At 47.3% G+C, this 19,550-nt stretch overlaps 1 protein-coding gene across 2 annotated transcripts in view; it reads right to left on the reverse strand.

Annotated features, from left to right (window-relative positions):
* Window positions 1-6,790: 6,790 nt before the first annotated feature.
* Window positions 6,791-19,550, reverse strand: part of LOC119163303 (peroxidase-like) — a 158,774-nt gene continuing 146,014 nt past the window's right edge. For both annotated transcript variants that reach the window (XM_075873700.1, XM_075873701.1), the window contains exons 9-14: window positions 18,746-18,850; window positions 17,135-17,634; window positions 15,344-15,654; window positions 12,339-12,508; window positions 11,374-11,479; window positions 6,791-10,397 (exon numbers count right to left, since the gene is read on the reverse strand). In XM_075873700.1, the coding sequence (XP_075729815.1) occupies window positions 10,316-10,397; window positions 11,374-11,479; window positions 12,339-12,508; window positions 15,344-15,654; window positions 17,135-17,634; window positions 18,746-18,850 (1,274 nt within the window). In that variant the 3' untranslated portion in view covers window positions 6,791-10,315. The remainder of the gene's footprint in view (window positions 10,398-11,373; window positions 11,480-12,338; window positions 12,509-15,343; window positions 15,655-17,134; window positions 17,635-18,745; window positions 18,851-19,550) is intronic.

Below are 19,550 nucleotides of genomic sequence, written 5' to 3' on the forward strand. Positions count from 1 at the left end.
GTTCCCTCCGTGCCGCATACCCAGCGAAGTCCTCGCACAAGCACTGTCTCCCTACGGGAAAGTGCTACACATCCGCAGAGGACTTTTGGGGTTGCGTCTGACCGTGACCACTGGAACGCGCTACGTTCGTACGGAAATGAAGACCACGTCCCCGGTGCCTAACTACCTCAGTCACAGGCCACTGTGTTACCTGTGACTACAAGAAAATACAACGGGTGTGCCGCCGATGTGGGGACAGTGGGCACCTCCGTTTGAACTGCACAGCCCCCTTTTGTGGACGGTGCAGCGTCCACGGTCATGACGGGAAAGGATGTTCGCTGCCGTTCCGCCGCTGTGGCAAATCACATGCAACCGTCGGCTGCACCATCCGACAGTCGTACTCTGAGGTGGCATCTAAGGACTTCCCACCACTACAGCCAGAAACGCTGTCCAAGAAGAAGGGCGAGGATCCGTCGTTACTAGCCCCGGTCAACGACCAAAAATACCAAGAGGCGGTAATCGCAACGCTACACCAGACGGCTACTGTGTCCTCGGCCAGCCCGAACCCGGCAGTTCTTCCAGGTTCGGTGGAGTTGTCCAGTGCCCCGCGTCCAATGATCATAGCCACAGAACAGGCAAAGCATTCGCCAGACAAGGCGCCTCTTGGGGAATTCGCCGCAGAAGGAGATTCGACATCTGCCGCTCATCCTATAGCTGCAGAATCGAGCGGAAGTCAACACGTCATCAAGATGACTCCATCCCAAGGCGACGAGGTCTCCATCATCGAGTAGTCGAGCAGCACCGCGAGTGAGACGCCACTACAGATCGATGAAGACGCCAGCCTTAGCGACGTAAGCCAAGACAGTTTAGATTCCTTTGTTCCGACCTCACTCAAGAGCCCTGGCACCCAATGCCACAGAGTATCTAGCAGTGATTCGGAAGCCCCCTGCAGAGACAGAAGTTCCCTGCAGACTTCATCGCGGCCCCGGAAGCTCCGTGCTTCCGGTGGGTCGCCTGGCCATAAAAAATGACTCAGCTGCTCGCGGGGCACTCGTTCCCGTGTCTGTTAAAGGTACCTCTGCTTTTCAGTGTATTCATATTGGAGTTTACTTTTCGCCATGGTTCTAACCTTAAAACTTCTAACCTTTAACGTTCAGGGTTTCCGCAACCCACAAAAACAGGCTGAAGTATTGCATTTCGCGCATTCAGTGTCGTGTTACTGCATAACTGTACTCGTTCATGCAAGGAACAATTTTTTTAAGCCCAGAAAGGGGAGGAGGATCTTTCTGCTAATTAAATAAAGTTTGTTCATCACCCTTAAGCTCTCTGATGTACTCGCTTTCAAACGTGCGTTCGGTGTGAACTGTTTCTTTTCGCACGCCAGCACGCGTTCAACTGGCGTCGGAGTTTTTATATTTAACCGAAGTCTTTTGCGTGATCATCATATTTCTTTCGATGCCTTCGGACGCGTGCTGGCGTTCGACTGCAGCTACTTTGCGTTGCGCATGTGATTTGTCGGTGTGTACGCCCCAGCGGCGTCTGTAAATTCTAGCACTTTTTGTCGTGAAGGTCACCTCATATGGTACTCTTAGGGGACTTTAACTGCGTCTTAGACTCGCACGCAGACGTTTAGGTCCGGGTCGCGGCCGGCCAAAATGGAACGCCAGAGAACTTGAGCGTCTAGTGCAGCAATTGGCATTGACGGACATACATGAAAGTGTACATGGTAGCAATTATGCCTACACTTGGCGGCGAGCAGCGTCGAGCAGCAGAATTGATCGCGTATACGCATCCCCAGGTCTCACTGCCTACGTTCATGACACTGGGGTAATGTCATTACCACCGACACCAGTGTACATTAGTGACCACCGCCCGGTTACGCTTTCTCTCCGCTTGCCAGCATGGATGCCGACGATTCACAGACCGTGGCGTCTCGATTGCCGCATCCTCCAAGACTCTCAGTCTTCGGAAAAATGATCCAGAGCGTTACGCGCATCGCTCATTGGTGCGGATATAGATGATTGGGATCGTTTCACAGAACAGTGGCGTCACCATTGCCGTGCAATGGGCAGGGGACTTCGCGCCCGTATGTCCAGAGATGCTTTCTTGCTGATCCGAAAAATACGCATTGCCTACCGTGATCCCAGCCCTTCACTTGGTATGCAGGCATGGCAAGAGGAGCTCGTTGAACGATACCAACGCACAATGCCCACTTCTTCGCTCTGCGCTACAGTTTGGCGCTGTACACGTGCACCGTTGGCGCATCCTTAGGTGCTAAGGTATGCACGCAAAGTTCTGCTTCGTCCACCAGGCTCGCCTGCCAACTAGCTAAACTCTACCGCACCAGCTGCTGCGGGTACACGTGACTTTAAGGCGTTCACTCAACACTCTCAGACAATGGCTCAGTCTGGTGTTGGTGTCAGTTACCCAGAATCTCTTGCTTCGCATCTCCTATAGAAAGACTTATTACATGATTTGAATATATACGACGTTCTGCTATCACTACCATCCGACGACGAAATAAAGGGTGCATTGGACGCAATGAAAAAAGGATCGGCCCCAGGGCCTGACGGGCTCCCTGCAGAGTTTGAGAGAGGCAGTGAGCAGAACAATAATCGATGGTGAAGTCCCTGAGGGATAGAAACTTAGCAGGATGAGCATGATCTATAAAGGAAAGGGGGACAAAGCTGACATAAACAACTACCGTCCTATAACAGTGACACCAGTGGTCTACAGGCTGGTGATGCAGATTATAAAGGAAAGACTGATTATAAAGGATAGAGGATGAGGGTGTGCTGGGGGAACTGCAGAATGGGTTTCGGAAACACAGTAGGTTGGAAGACAATCTGTTCTCACTGACTCAGTACATCGAAATAGCAGAAAAAGAACTCAGGCGCCTGTGGCTAGCATTTTTGGATATCAAGGGAGCGTATGATAGCGTGGTTCAAGAGGAATTATGGGGAATACTATAGACACACTGGGTGTGGAGGATGGAGTCACTAATCTTTTAAAGGAAATCTATAAAAGTAACAAGGTAGTTATAAAGTGGGAAAAACAGGTATCCAAGCCCACAGAGGTAAAACGGGGGCTTAGGCAGGGGTGTCCACTGTCACCCTTGGTATTCCTGATGTACCTAGAAAGATTAGAGGCCAAATTAGAGGGAAGTGGACTTGGCTTGAACCTCTCTTTAGTCAAACAAGGAAAACTCATTGAACAGGCACTACCAGCATTGATGTACGCAGATGATATAGTGCTAAGGGCCGACAACAAGGAAGATTTGCAGAGATTGGTGGACATCTGCGGTAATGAGGGAGATAGGTTAGATTTCAGATTCAGTAAGGAAAAATCAGCAGTCATGGTTTTTAATGATAATGAAGGTAGTAAGCTTAGAATGCAGGAGGTCACGCTAGAGATAACAGATAAATACAAATATCTGGGCGTATGGATAAACAATGGGGCCGAGTACCTAAGGGAACACGAAATATGCATGTCGACTAAAAGTAACAGGAATGCATGGTAATGAAAAACAGGGCACTGTGGAAATACAATAGGTATGATGTTGTGAGAGGAATATGGAAAGGGGTCATGGTTCCTGGTCGGACGTTCGGCAATGCGGTCTTGTGCATGAGATCAGAAGTTCAAGCAAGATTAGAAATTAAGCAACGTAGAATAGGTAGGCTTGCCTTAGGAGCTCACGGGAATACACCAAATCAGGGAGTACAAGGTGATATGGGATGGACATCATTTGAGGGCAGGGAAGCTAGCAGCAAGATAAAATTTGAGAGGCGATTGAGAAAAATGGGGGAGGAGCGTTGGGCTAGGAAGGTATTCAGCTACTTGTACATGAAGAATGTCGATACAAAATGGAGGAAGCAAACCAGGAAATCGACTGGTAAATACTTGGAAAACAGCAGGGGGCCAAACCAAAAAGAATTATCGGTTAAGAAGAAGGTGAATGAAGCTGAGACCGATATGTGGAGAATTGGCATGATTAAGAAGTCCGCACTAGAGATCTATCGAACTTTTAGGCAGGAAATAGCCAAGGAAAGGATCTATGATAATACTTGACGTAGTTCTCTACTGTTTGAGGCCAGGACGGGAGTATTGCGAACAAAGACATATCGGGCCAAATACGAAGGGGTAGACACGGTATGCAGTGCGTGCGGAGAGGAAGAAGAAGCTGCCGAACACTTGATAATGTTCTGTAAAGGGCTTCAGCCTTTAGTTCAGGATGATGGCGCAGAGTTTTTCAAAGCACTGGGGTTTAGGGACAGTGAGGGCAAAATAGACTTCAAGCGAGTAGAATTAACTAGAAGGAGGTTATCTGACTGGTGGCTAAAGTCAAGGCACGAGTGAAAATTGAACCCTTCGCTGCAAAGTACGAATCCTCAATCTCACTATTTAAGAGAAAAAAAATAAATTAGTTTTTGGTTCATTAAGTATTACGGCTTGGTGGTGCTAGCCACCGCCCGATCTAAAGGGTACAGCCATATCCATCCATCCATCCATCCATCGAGAGGAGGAAAGATGCGAACATTATGTGGATGCGCCGTCGGGCGGAGTGTCCTCACCTAACTTATTTTTCTTACACCATAGTTACGTCGAAAAATAAAGCTTCGGATTGATTGATTGAGTTATTCAATGTTTTGGTCATTAATTGACTGAAAGATAAAGATACAAGGAAAGGCAGGGAGGTTAACCAATTGACTGAATGATTCAATTAAACTGATTGATTTTAATATTGAAGTAAATAGTTTTCTATACTTTTGGCACAGACATACTCAAAAGCTCTGACATGACAAGAACTCATAGGAACAAGTGAAAGTAATTATAAATACATTCTTTAAAATGGATGTCGACTTGTTCAAAAATAAGCAAAACAGAGGTGCCAATCACCATCTCCAACAAAATTAGAAAGTTAATTAGCATTAACCTTCCAGAGCTAGCTACTTCATCAGGACCATCCTTGTGAAAAAATAAAACGCCATGCCTGTGCGGAAGGCGAAGCACAGTCACAGCGAAAGCAAGAGTGGCCTTTCAGAGCCTTTTATAAACACGCATTGGGTAACTGCTGCAAGCACTCTTGCTTGGTGCTCACTGCGGCATTAATAATGAAAATTTTACGGTAGCAGGCTGGCATTCGCTATGCTGCTTCTCGTCATTGTTCCGAGAAGCGTGGTATATGCTAAGAAACTGCGAAGAATTTCGTGGCAATTGTTCATGCAATGACGGACGACGATGAGAAATTATACTGGAAATGGTTATGCGTCACAGTTATTAGCTGAACGAAAACAAGCTTTTGTAATGGGTTGGAGCGTGGGACGACCCACTAGTTACGCTATTCGCATTGTGCGACGACTGGTCGTTTTTTCCGCTCTTTTAAAACGCTTTATAAGACGCGTTAACGTGATTGCTGTGCCGACGTCAAGCCTGCCTAAGGCAAGTTTGCCAACAAGTCGCAAGCACCAGGGTAGCTCAGTGATAGAACACTGGGCTGGCACCCAGCAGACCCGGCTTTCGAGCCCCGCTGTGTCATTGGCACTAGGTTTTTTTTTTCTAATTTCGTTCGATGTGGTTACGGACACCAGTGTCGGTGGCGGCGGAGGAGAACTACGGCGCTGTGCGTGACCCAAGTTGTGATATCATAACAGGTTTCGCTGTAATACGCTCTTTCTGCCATGAGCTAGCGTTTAGGACTTTGAGTATACAGGGAGTCCCACGTAACTTTAGCTAGAGTTTAAAAATATGCCGGAAAACGTAATTACGACGCGACCAAACGCATGTTGCTCATCATTGCCTGGAGTTAGTCAGACTATTTTTTTGTGTTCTGGAATACTCCTTAATTAGATCTGTTTGAAAACTAACTTTTTAAGGAACGAAGATGTATAAAAAATTTCAATGACAAAGTTGTAGATCGGTTTGCAAAACGTCCAAATAGATAGTTGTGAACTTTATCTCTGTTAAATATTAGTGTTCTTCCGCTAATTACAAATAACCACGAAATACAAAAAATACCACGTGACAAATCCGATCGCGCGTCATTGCGCACGATGATTCTAGTGCTCCCTAACGTTCCGCGTATGGACGCTGTGTGTGTGTGCGTCTGTCTTTTCGTGTCCTTGTCGTGGTGCGCTATGCCCTTATAAATGAAGAAACCCAACCAACTAGCCCAACAACGTGTCTTAGCAAATTTCAGGTAGTCGAAATTTTCGCAGCTCTCCGCTACGGCGTCTCATAATAATACCGAGGATGAGGGACGTTGATCCCCATATATTGTAATCGCCTTGTCACTAACGCTTCACCGCAATGCACACCGTGTATTTTTCGGCAAAGTCAGCACGGGATATAATTTCATAGGAACGAGCTTATTGATACGGGGTATCACTACCAGGAAAAACGAGGGAAGCGCGAGTAGAGAAGGGAGACGACGTTGCCTCGACTGCGATCCCCCTTAGTGGGTACGAGCCATGGCGGCGGAGATCATCATCATTATACTGTGATCGCGGACTCAGGGCCCATTAAAAACCCCCATTAAGTTACCTTACCTTGTGAAATAATATTATACGCTACCCTCTGGATGTTGGTATTGTCTCTTTTTTTTACATTAGGACATCATTTACTCTTTTTACACTACTATGAGTGTGAACTGAAGAGTTACAGATGTACTGTTGTACTGCTCTTAGTGTCCCGAAAGCTCCTCCTAAGCACAAGTTCTATGTGCTGCAAATTGGCCCCAGAACACCGTTTTTTCTCCACAACCAAAAATTGCAAGATAACCACTGCGGATACTAAAGAAAAGAGATGCACACACTTTGATGACGTCACTGGAAAGCTTGCAGCGATGAGCCTTATTTGAGCTCGCAAGGCTGCGTTCACTCTTTCCATCTGTTTATTTGAAAAACTCGATCATAACAAGCACACGCATAATTGGCCTTTGACACATTGTAAAAAAGTAATAAAGGGCCGTTTTTTTGTTGTTTTGCATAAAGCTGAATGGAAGTATCGCTGAGGGGAAATGTTGACGTGAGCTACGGGAAGATCATGTTGAGGGTCTGTGCAGACGCAAATGGTGTTCACAGATCCGGGAGAAACTTCTTCTTCTCTGGTGTTTTCACAATGGTTATCGATCGTTGTCCACGCAGTATCGACGTGTAATTAAAGCGTGGTAATTTCTTGAATTCTTTTCGTGATATATGAAAACTATAGGTGCCACATTGATGATACAAGCAGATGAGAGACCATGCCGAGACGAGAGTTTGCGAACTTGTTCACTAGTAGTGCGTCCCTGTGGCTACATGTTGGACGCACGCACACAAAATGAAATAGCTAAAAATCAATAGAACCAAATAATCAATCTCCTATTGCCAGAACTCGAAGGAAAAATCTTGCCTTGTGATGCCGCTAAAAGTGTTTTGGGCGTGTCAAAAGTCAGGCTCAGTGATAACAAGGAAATAGTAAATAATTTACAACTGGGTTTTTTATACTGCTATCGACAACAGCAACAGGAAGGCCATGTCGTATTTCTTCACGTTTCTGTAATACTGAGGATAGGTGTGTGGTCATTGAAGGTCACAGCTGTGGAGGCAGAGGTAAGTTTGAACACAGGGGTGGTAGAGTTGTATTCAACCAGGTAACTTCATGAGCATTGACCGGACGTAAATATTTACTCTCAGTTGCCGAAGGTTGTTGGCGTCGGCATGAAAAACTCCACACGTGCAGGGGCAGTGTACGGCCACTATTTGAGACAATATACAAGATTTTAGGGCCAGGGTGCTTATGGCCGTGGCGCAGCCTTAGATATTGCAACAATGGTACGTACCCGCAGTCTCGGAGGCCTCGTTAACGGGCGCTTCAATTCTTTCCGTAAAGGCGTCAGCTTGGAACAGTTAGTATACATTATACTCCTTCCGTTGACTTTTACATAAAGTCTAAGTAATCCTTGATGAAAACCAGCCAGTGATGGCAGTGAATTTTAGGGGATTCGATTTAACAGTAGCATGAGCAGTGTGTATTACAAGAATACGGTCGAGATGGTTACAAGCATTATGATAGCGCTATTAAAACGTTAAAAGGAAGGACAGCTGGCTCCGCCTCATAGATGTTATGTGTGCGGCAAAGCACTTTCTACAGGCACGCACCAATTAAGTAACGTGGCGACTGGCACTCGAGCCGACGATGGAGTGGCGTTCTTTTGATTCTCAAATAAGAGTGCGGAGTGATCGTTTGATGACCTTTCTCTCGTTATCTTCAGCAAGTGACATGCGGCGCGTCTTGCCGGTGAGAGTCGTAAACGAGTTCTTACTAGACCATTGTATGACCCCCTCTTCGTGACGTTTTACCGTGACGTTGTATGTTTACCTTCGAGTGTGTAACTTTAGTGCAACACCTAGTACTACGAAGTAACCATTTTACCTCACCATATTGCAACAACGACGGTAGGACACCGATATTGTCATCAGCACACTTTTCAGGTTCTCGAACAATTTGTACATGCCTACCATGATCATACCTACATGAGAGCCATCTAGCGTGCTAGTGAATTCCGACGTCGGCACCTACGGGCAAGAGACATTCTAAGCACTTTACGCTGAAGCGTCGAAAACACGAGGATATGACGTCGATATAGTTACCGCCAAGCTTCACAGGGATTCTTATATGTTTTACCATGACCTATATGTGTGGGCTATCCAGTGCGGCAGTACGGTCCAACTGCTCGTATACTGCGGAGTAGGTGCATTCTATGAACACGGTACCTTGGCACACAGCAGCGATGACGCTAGGACAACCATATATTTTCTGCCAAGCTTTCCGGGATTTCACAGATTTTTTCGTAAATGTTTCACGCTAAGTGCTATCTAGTGCGTAAGTATGGAATACTTTGCTTCGTCGCAGTGACTACCATAGGACGTCACGTCGTATAGTTATAGTTACAGAGTCGCAGGATCACAGGTTCAATGTCGTCGTACATATTCGCGTTGCGTCGTCAACAAAATTACCGGATCTCTCCACCAAGGCGTCTCGCACAATCATATGATGGTTTTGGGACGTAAAAGCCCAGCCCACATACTATAAAATTATCTCGTTCAACTTCAGCTATGCTTGTCGCGTAAGAGAAGTACGAAACGCTTCGGTGGCCGTCCTTGACGTTTCTGTAAAGTTCATGGTTTAGGCTGGTTCAGTGTATTTCAAACGCAGGCCTAACACGATTACAGAAGCAATGTTTAGTAAGGAAAGAAGGAAGCGATGTTCAGATCTGCAGGCGAAAGTGTCATTGCATCATGCTTTGAGGTCGCGGCTTTCACACAGACCAGTTTATTTGCATCGCATGCACAAATATCCCGTGCACATGGTTGCGGGCTCACTTTTGTTGTGTCGTCTTCTTCTTTTCTTCCCTGCCCTAATGTCAGCACCGAGCGTAGACACGTGCTTTAGAAAAAAAAAACGAAAATCGTTCAGGCAGTGGCAAACTCTATCATCATTCGTGCCCGGTAATCGTGATTGTCGCTGTCGCTACGTCGTTCGATACGCCCAGTATTGGATAACAGTCTTCCACCCGTCTATCACAAGGGTTCGTAGTGTTTTCCCGTCGTTCCACGCAATGAGGAGAAATCGTCCGTGAGGGCTTGTTCGTGTAATCCACACTGTACGTGACAGTTCGCGACGCTGTCTCCCATGTACGCCATTTAAAAAGTCACTTAGGCACTTCTTCTCAACACACCACATGGCAGTTCGTCTCCCTTGAACATTACAGACGAATAATACCTAAGCCTCAAACTGAGCCGGCAAAAAAGTAAAAAAAGAAATATGTCTCGAATCCCTAAATGAGCTGCTGCGAATACGAGATATAAGTTCAACCGCGCACTTAGATTAAAAAAAAAGATGCGTGTCGTCCTCCTCAACGAAACCACCGTCTTTTCATCTGAACTCATGCTCTTGCTCTTCGAGTGACGCGCACAAATCTTGCCCAACGCGTAGCTGGCCGCAGCGTTCACATAACAGACACAAAACACACAACAAGACACACGCACGGCGCACAGTGTATCACGTGGCACGTCCTTTTCCCACAATAAAATGGCGCTGTCACGTGGTCTGGCACACCATCGTCGTCATCCGGGCCTTGGGCGAACTCACGTGGGGCGCGTGGTTGGGAGGGGAGGGGCAGCGCACACTTTATGATGTCCATATAAGGGGGGTCAGGCGAGGAGTGACGTCTGTGTAGCGGCAGGCGGTATGGCACCAGCGACGGGGGACGGCGTGGTCGTTTCGCAGGGGAGAAAAAATGGAGGCGGACAGGCCGTCCAGCGGCGGCGGCCGCCTAAACAGCCCTGGGCCCCGGCTACGTGGTAACTCCTGGCGGCACCTCGATCCAGGCGTCCATGTTCAGGCCCCGCAGGGTAGCGCAAGGAACCTCGGGATTGCTGCGAGAAAAAAAATACGGTTAGTATACAATTAAGGTATTTTGAACCTTCAAGTCCTGAGAAGTATGTATTACAAAAATATGGTCAAGTTGGTTATAAGCATTAGGATAACGCTTTTGAAATGTTGAAAAGAAGGAGTAGTTGGCTCCGCCTCATAAATGCTACGTGTGCGGCAAAGCACCCTCTACAGGCGCGTGCTAGTTAAGTAATGTTGGGACAGGTGCTGGAGCTGACGAGGGAGCGGCGTTGTTTTGATGCTCAAAGAAGTCGCCGAACGGCTGGCAGCTTATGTCCGCCCTGTATTAACCTTTCTAGCCGGAGGGTGGGGCCTCGTGCCTCCACGATGCTGTAAGCCATTTCACGAGACGGTGACAAGTGCAGCATCTCAAATCACCCCTCTAATTGAGCGAGCAGTTCGGCGGACCTTTTGAGCTACTGCAGCGGCCCTTTTGATGTATGCTGTCGTGAGCTTGGGACCCCTCGCCCAGCACACACACACACGACGAGGAAGAGCCACGTTGGTGCCACATTGCAGTGGAGTGGCCACACCTCAATATTGGACGTTTACGTGGGCCGTGTATGCTCGTCACCCTCACAGGTTGTTTGATTAAACAGGGCCATCTGCACGCGTTCCCCGATTTAGGAATTTGGTGAGAACGTACCTTTTATAAAGAGCCAGCGGCTCATTCGAGGGCGTGCCACGTTCGAGAGCTCACCATGTAAGAGAGAGCTCGCCATGTACATATTTTAAATATACCCTCTTCAAGTCTCCCTTCCTTCTGCCTCAGCGTCTTCATCCTGGATCTCCGGTGCCTGTGAAGGCCGGTCTCGACAGTAATTACAAAGAGTTTCGAAGGTGTTATAGCTGTAGCCGATGCCTCTGGGCCGATGCAACAATGACATTAAGATAGCTTGCACACGTGTGCATGAAATTGTGAGCGCTTTATATTCGTGTTATAGAGGAGTAGCAACTAACCTTTCAGACACTGTCCTAAGCACTTCCCTCTGCGCTCTCTCGTGGCCTATGCTGTTGTCGCAGATGATTTTGGACAGTGTCGTCCTCCGCAGTTCAGTCAGCTGGGCTGCAAAGGAAAATAATAGTCGTCGTGAAAGGGAGAATCTACAACCTCAAGTTTGTAGTATAAGCCTACTACGAAAATTCGTACGGGCTTCTCAGATAGTGTTCCTGTTGAAAGCTTGTTTTTGACCTGGGAATCAAACCGTGGACCAACACCTTTGCAAGGCAATTGCTCTACCATTTGAGACAACGAGCACAATAGCAATTGGCAGTGTTAGCAGTGCGAGGGTGAATCAGTAGACAACTCGAAGCACACAGACCCTAAGTATCGCAAGTCATTGTGAAAAATCCCGCATGAAACGGGCGCGACATATGCACAGTGCTGCTCAAAAGTTCGCAGCCCACGTTCCCATAGAATACAAGGGAAAGTGGCCGGAGAACATTAGACCCAACCCACCTGTACATGTTACTTACAAAATCGCGTACAATTCATTCACTACAAGGACTTATGTACAGACCATCTGTTTTCAGCTCCCCTGCATTAGCGGCATGTGTTCTGGTGGTACGTGTCCATTTTGCAACCATTAAAAGCAGATACAGTCACCGTCAAATTTAAAATAAAGAAGCCAGAGGTTGAAATGAAAAAAAATGATCCCATGTGCTTTTCTGTGATTGACCTATGGGCTAGAACCTGCTCTCACGAACTATTCCGTTGTAAGATGTTTTATTTTGGTGTTTACGAGTCGTGTTTTTTTTTTATGACAGAAGGTGAAGAGAATAAATTTCATGAAACGACAACTTGCCGGCGCCGGCGGCCGAACCTTGAACCTTCGGACAACGCGTACGATGTCCTACAGTATGACCTAGAGCGGTGGTCGTCGTCCGTAAGGAGGCAGGACTCATAGGGAAGGCAGGGCGCTTACCCGGCGTGAAGCTTCCGGCTTGGCCTCCGTGCTCGAAGTAAAAGCGGTCTCCGTACTTCAGCCTCCAGAACTGGATGCCCAAGATGCAGCCGAAGGTGGGACCCACCACGCCACCGGGGAGTGAGTACTCCGACACACCACCCGTGAACAGGTCGATGTCATTGACGTGCCTGAAGCGATGCGGGAAATACGGGAGAAAATTTCAGCCAGTTCCGTGGCATGAAAACCACCAGTCAGGGAAGCTGCTAGCGCGCGTGCGTGTGAGATTGGTTAGCGAGATCACACGCTTTCGTACATTCACCGATAGATTAGAAATAGGAGTGATTATACATTTCGAGTGATGTCTGTCACTACCACCATCACTACGTCTTATTTATGTATTTTAATGAACCGCCCTCCCCTCTGGTCACGTGACCAGCATGACTCCTCCTACTACTACTGAAACTTGATGGGAGCTGACATATGAAAACAACATAGTGGGATGATCAGGGTGAACAGAGGAAGTGCCTGAGACAGGCTGGGCGACCTTTCGATAGGTGCACCTATCTTTTTCAAAGGCGCCGTGTCATCCTTGACGTGTTGGTTTTAAGGGGGTTAGTCGTGACATCATCTCCTGGTGGTGGCGCGTGTCCCTGTTCCTGTTCCGAAAACAGGGACACGTGCCACTCCCAAGAGATGACGTCACCACACTCCCTTAAAACTGACACGCCATTGATGACACGGCTCCTTGGAAAAAAAATCGCAGCATATCCACGGAGTGAATGATAATGAGTGGCGCAAAACGTCCGTCAGCCCGTCGATGCTTCCGTCCGTCCGTCCGTTCGTTCTTGCTTTCGTCCGCCCGCGCGACCATCCGTGCGTCAATCCATGCGTCCGCCGTCCGTCCATGCATCTGTCCGTAAGTCCGTCTGTCTGTCCATCCGTTTGTGCGTCTATCCGTCCCTACGTCTGCGCGTTTATCCATCCGTCCATCCGTGCGTCCATATAGTGAACACTCCTAGTACCGCCATCTCCAATCTCGCAACCCCTGTGGCACATACCCGCTCTAGAGCGGGTATGTGCCATTGGTGGCTACATACATACATACATACATACATACATACATACATACATACATACATACATACATACATACATACATACATACATACATACATACATACATACATACATACATACATACATACATACATACATACATAGGGAGGAGCGACAGACCCACACAATAAGGAGCTTCGCCCCTAAAAGATAGGTCCTCCTATCAAAATTTCAGCCAGCTTGTCTGAGGCACTTCCGCTGTTCACCCTGATTATCCCACTACTATTGCGACTACCACTACCGCAAACGCTAGTAGTTGTAGAGTATTACTACTATGACGACGACGATGAAATAGGGTAGACTTAGATGGCTTCGCAGTTGGCACAGTTCGACTTTAAGGGCAAAGCAATGAATGCGATAGCAATACGTTGTAATGTTATACGAAGTAAGGCTGGTAGCTAACTCCTTTATTGTCCTGTCTCACGTAGTTCTGGCGTAAAAGGGGATGGCCACTCCAGTGAGCGGCGGAGTCTTCGTACCGTCTATCGCTGCAACGTTAAAGGGACACTAGTCAAATAAAAATTTGCGTTAGAGTGAGAGCTCAATGTATGACAGCACCTAAAATGACAATATTTTCAACAACAGTGCCCTACTTTTCGGGAAATTAAGGTAAATGCACAAGAACACAAGCGCCGAAGTAGGACATTTTCAAAATAATCCCGATGACATCAGACGGACCGCTTACAATAACCGCTGGTAATCAATCTAACTGCACTAAATAAAGAACCTTCCGTGCATCAAAAGACGCAAGAAAATGCTGCTTGTTTTTTTCTATTTCATTCATGGAAAAAATGAACCGCCGGATGTTACTATGTGGAATGGCGCGAGTGGTTAAAAATTTAATTTTCGCGTGGTTACACGGAACATGTGGTGCCATCTTGTGGGGCGCAGTCGAACCAAAAAACGTCTGAAATCTTGAAGCCAATGGCGGGAAATTGATCAATGGCCGTTGTTGCTGCTGTGGCTCCCGCTGCTTTCGGTCTGCTGCTACTATGGCAGTAGAGCCGAGCAACTTCGTGCACGGCAACAGTGAGGTGAGTCGGTCCGGTCAGTCCGCTTCTTGAGGTGGGTAATTTGAAGGGCGCTAACACGATGCGGACCACTAAAACGTGATTTTATTTTGAAATAGGCCCTTACTATGCACAAAACTAACGCTACGAGGTTTCTGAGCCTCTATTTCAACAATCAACGTCGACCTAATAGTTGACTTTAGTGTCCATTTATGTAAGCGGTGTGTGCGCAGCAGGCGCAAGCCTTCAACCAATTTAAGGTGGTACAACACGGGTGCCAGCGCGTTTTCTTTTTTCACTTTGCAAGTGCTTCCAAGGAAGGCAGAAAGCAGAAAATTTAACCGAAAAAGCGTCCAGTTGGATGACGTACGCTGTGGAATCAGGAAAAGGAAATAGAAATGAGCCTTAGGGGTTATATTGTGGGCAGTCATGTTAGCGGCATGAAATATAAAGACACAGGTACAAGAGAAGACACGACGACAGGATGCGCGCTTGTCCTGCCACAGCCAGCACCCGTGTATAGCCAGAATCCATGCTGTCTTTGTGTTTTGTGTCTGTATGTTTTATTTCGTGCTTTTAACTTGATTGCCAGTTACAGAAATCACCTAACCTACATCACTGCCTTCTATGGTCGGCATGGTCTTGCATGGACAATGCGCAACGGGTCCACGAAGACGCGAACGAACACTCTGCGGTAGCATCCACCCTGCTCGGCTTTCATGATCTAAAGGCCCAAAAGGTCCCGATTCAATGAGCGCAAGTGGCCTCAGAATAGTGGTTTCAAGAAAGGAGGCCAATACAGCCATAACCCAATCACCTATATGTAACCATTTATAGGTTAATAAATGTGCCAACCACCACCATCACCTTAGGTTGAACTGATGTTCAGTTACTTACGTATAGAGCCTTTGCAGACGCTCCCGTACCGGCCTAGGCATGGCACTGTCCAGGTGCTCGAACTTAGTGACGCGGAGCCCGAAGCAGCCCTTGAGGTAGTCGGTGTAGCCGCGGATCCCATGGTCCCTGCCTCGCTGGATGTTGAGGGAGATGAGGTCCAGGCCGAACGACTCGTTGTTCAGCCGGTACAGATGGTTCGTCACGTCGTCCGTGATGAAGTTGTCGAAACGCTGAGAGCTCTGGCGCGCCAGTCCACGGATCACGCGCTCCATAAGGCCGTCGCGGAACTCGAACGGCCGGAAGAAGTGTTCCTGCACGTAGAAAAGTTGGCATGGCCAAGGTTTTAATTTCCAGTGAGGTGTCCAGATGTTTAGTTAGCGGTGCTGCTTTTCGATTGCTCAGTGACCTCACTGATTCTCGTTTTTGTAAGCGAAGATTAGGTTTTACGTGAGTACTTGTCTTTTTCCTTGGGAGGCTGGGTGTGGTGGCTGAAGTTGCATCCAGCAGCAGGGCTGGCGAAAATTCGCTCGTCTGAACATATTTATTGTAATCGCTTTTAGAAAGGACTGCTCTGTTTTGAAAACAGAATATCCATAGTGGTGTTTCGAAAACTATGTCTGTAGTACACGAAAAAAGGTGTCTTCATGAACAGGCTGAGTTATTTGTTTTTTTTTATTTTTTGGAAAGACCGCGAATAGATCGCAGCAAACTGACGTCCTTCAGTGACTTTTATGCAAAGAACTGAAGTAATGCTGACATTCCTATGACAGATATGGTAACAACTCCCAGGTGAAGCATTCGCTGGCCGTGCCTGACAGGCACCCCTAGCAGCGGTGCACCACTTAAAAACAGCTACGGCTTAAAATATCTCCCTGCTAGCTACCATGGACCCATTGAAAGTATAATAATATTCGGGGTTCGACGTGCCGAAGTCAGGATATGATTGAGGCACACTGTAGTAGGGGGCTTCGAAAACTTTGAACTCCAAGTGTCCTTTAATGTGCACCGACATCGCACTGTGCATTGGACCTATGGTACATCATCATCATCATCATCATCATCATCATCATCATCATCATCATCATCATCATCATCATCAGCCTGACTACGTCCACTGCAGGACAAAGGCCTCTCCCATGTTCCGCCAGTTAACCCGGTCCTGTGCTTGCTGCTGCCAATTTATACCCGCAAACTTCTTAATCTCATCTGCCCACCTAACCTTCTGTCTCCCCCTAACCCGCTTCCCTTCTCTGGGAATCCAGTTAGTTACCCTTAATGACCAGCGGTTATCCTGTCTACGCGCTACATGCCCGGCCCATGTCCATTTCCTCTTCTTTATTTCAACTATGATATCCTTAACCCCCGTTTGTCCCCTAATCCACTCTGCTCTCTTCTTGTCTCTTAAGGTTACACCTATCATTTTTCTTTCCATTGCTCGCTGCATCGTCCTCAATTTAAGCTGAACCCTCTTTGTAAGTCTCCAGGTTTCTGCTCCGTAGCTAAGTACCGGCAAGATACAGCTGTTATATACATTCCTCTTGAGGTGTAGTGGCAATCTACCTGTCATATTTTGAGTACTTCACCTTGATCGAAATGTGACCACCGCGACCAGGGCCGAAGCTGCGGCCATCAGGTTAGCAGCTGAGCACCGCGACCACAACACCACCGCTAGGACCCACAAAAAGAATGCGAAGCTTGTATCTTGGAAGGTTCGGAGAGGTATAGACACATTAAATATTGTAAATTTAACGTTACGGCTACAAAAGCTGAAAGAAGCTGGCGGTATCTTACCTGGAGTGCGATGCGGGCGATGCGACCCCTGGAGTCTATCTGCATGAAGTCCCCGTTGAGGATGGTGTGTCCGAAGCGGAATGCGGCGCCCGCGAACTCGTTCAACATGGACGGGTCGATCTGGCTGTTGTAGGTGGTGTAGCCGTACGGTAGCACTTCGAGTCCGAACTCTCGGTGGAACGCCTTGCCCACGACTAGCGGCAGGAACTCGTTGTAGGTGATCATCTGCATCTGGCCGATGACGATGCGACGTGCCTCCTGGTAGATCCGCTCGTCGTCCCAATGCGGGTTGATGCGCGAAAGGCGCATGGCGATAAGGTTGTGCTGGCGCAGCCACAGGGTGTGCATGGCCGTCAGGCCGGGCTGCTCGTTCACGCGCTCGTCGCCCGCACGGAAGCACAGGTCCCCCAGCTCGGGACGACTGCACTTGTCCTCGGTAGGGTGGAAGCTGGCCGGCAGAATCATGTCGCCGCGACGTCCCACGTCGAACTTCAGCCGTCCTGGAAGCCAGAAAGAAGATTTGTCGCGAAGGGTTTCCTAAAGTGCGCGAATTCGTTGCCTAAATCAAGACTACGGTGACGCTTTGTAATAATTGTTAGGTTTTAACGTCCTAAAACCGTGATATCATTATGAGGGACGCCGTTTAGTGAAGGGATCCAGAAACTTCCATAACCTGTTTTTTTTTACTTGCTATTTAGGCTAAGTACACGACGTTCTCCTTCGCGAATACGCCTGCCGCTGCTGGTACTCGATCCCGAGACCTTCTGGTCAGCAGTCGAGCTCTTTATCTACTAGATCACCACGGTGGGTACGGTGATGCTCTGCTCAGGGCGAGCGTGTTTGATTCCCTGCCTTGGCAGGTGCATTAACCTGATATTTCGGAGACAGACAGACAGACAGACAGACAGACAGACAGACAGACAGACAGACAGACAGACAGACAGACAGACAGACAGACAGACAGACAGACAGACAGACAGACAGACAGACAGACAGACAGACAGACAGGTTGATCGAAAAGTGGGGTTTAAAGTCCAAAAGCTGAAAATCTAGATAGATAGATAGATAGATAGATAGATAGATAGATAGATAGATAGATAGATAGATAGATAGATAGATAGATAGATAGATAGATAGATAGATAGACAGATAGACAGATAGACAGATAGATAGATAGATAGATAGATAGATAGATAGATAGATAGATAGATAGATAGAGGGATAGTGTGTTTAGATAGATAGCTAGATAGATAGTGTGTTTAGAAAGATAGATAGATAGATAGATAGATAGATAGATAGATAGATAGATAGATAGATAGATAGATAGATAGATAGATAGATAGATAGATAGATATGGTTCCATAGATGTGTCTGTCCGCCTCGTCGGTGTAGCGGTTACGTTGCTCGGCTGGTGACGCGAAGGTCGTAGGTTGGATTCCAATCACGACCGTAGCATTTCGATGAATGCGATACGATAGAAGTTCGTGATTATATGATTTCGGTGCACGTCAAACAAGACCAGATACGTTATATTTCAGATAATATTATTATAGAACTGTCCGTGGTTAGCGAAGACGTACTTCAAATCTAAACATTAGCACTCGAACTTACCGTCACCCTGCAGCGTTCGAAGTTTGAGGCTGTCCTCGAGCGAACTGCCGTAAACCTGGGACCCGTCTACGAATGATGTCAGAGAGTCCATCTGTTGCCGTGGGCCTGCACGAAGAACGAACGTCAATAAATTGCAAAAAAATAAAGCACTACAAAGACGTGAAGCCATGATGCGTCGTTCCTTTGAAGCCCCGTCCCGTATTAAAGCACGTCTAGATTACGATACATAGTGAATTTGCACTGATTGAGTTCAAACTAGACTGTCACGTATGAAGTTAAATGAATAGATCGCGATCACAACTATCAGTGGGATTTAGAAAAAAAATGTGGCAGATCTTACGCACTTGGTGTAGTTGAAGTGAGAACCGTGTTTAGAAAAAAACACTTACTTCTGTTTCCTTCCCCTAGTGCGAGTATCCTCTCCTCCAATCCAAACCAAACAAAGGGGGGGGGGGGGTGATGGAACTGTGAAAACTTCTGACAACCACAAAACAGGGGAGCACATACGTTTCTTTCTACCTAGAGGTTGCTGCTTCTTCACACTAAGAAATTCAGCTGTGCGCTTACGGTGCATGGTACTGGGGCAGGCTATTGCTCTCTCATGGTAGAGTACACCGTACTCTAAATTGAACATTTGTTTTAAACACGTTTACTCTCTTTTTATACGTAAGAAAGTCAAACGTGTAGTCCTCTTTAGACAGGCGCGTTGACTCTCCCTAGAGAGTCACATTGACTCTTTTAGGATAGTAGTGGGACTCGCTGGTTTCCAAAAGACAGTCGGGCGACTCTCTAAAGATAGAGCTAC

This window comes from Rhipicephalus microplus, chromosome 9 (assembly GCF_043290135.1).
Source record: "Rhipicephalus microplus isolate Deutch F79 chromosome 9, USDA_Rmic, whole genome shotgun sequence".
NCBI classification, from domain to species: domain Eukaryota; kingdom Metazoa; phylum Arthropoda; class Arachnida; order Ixodida; family Ixodidae; genus Rhipicephalus; species Rhipicephalus microplus.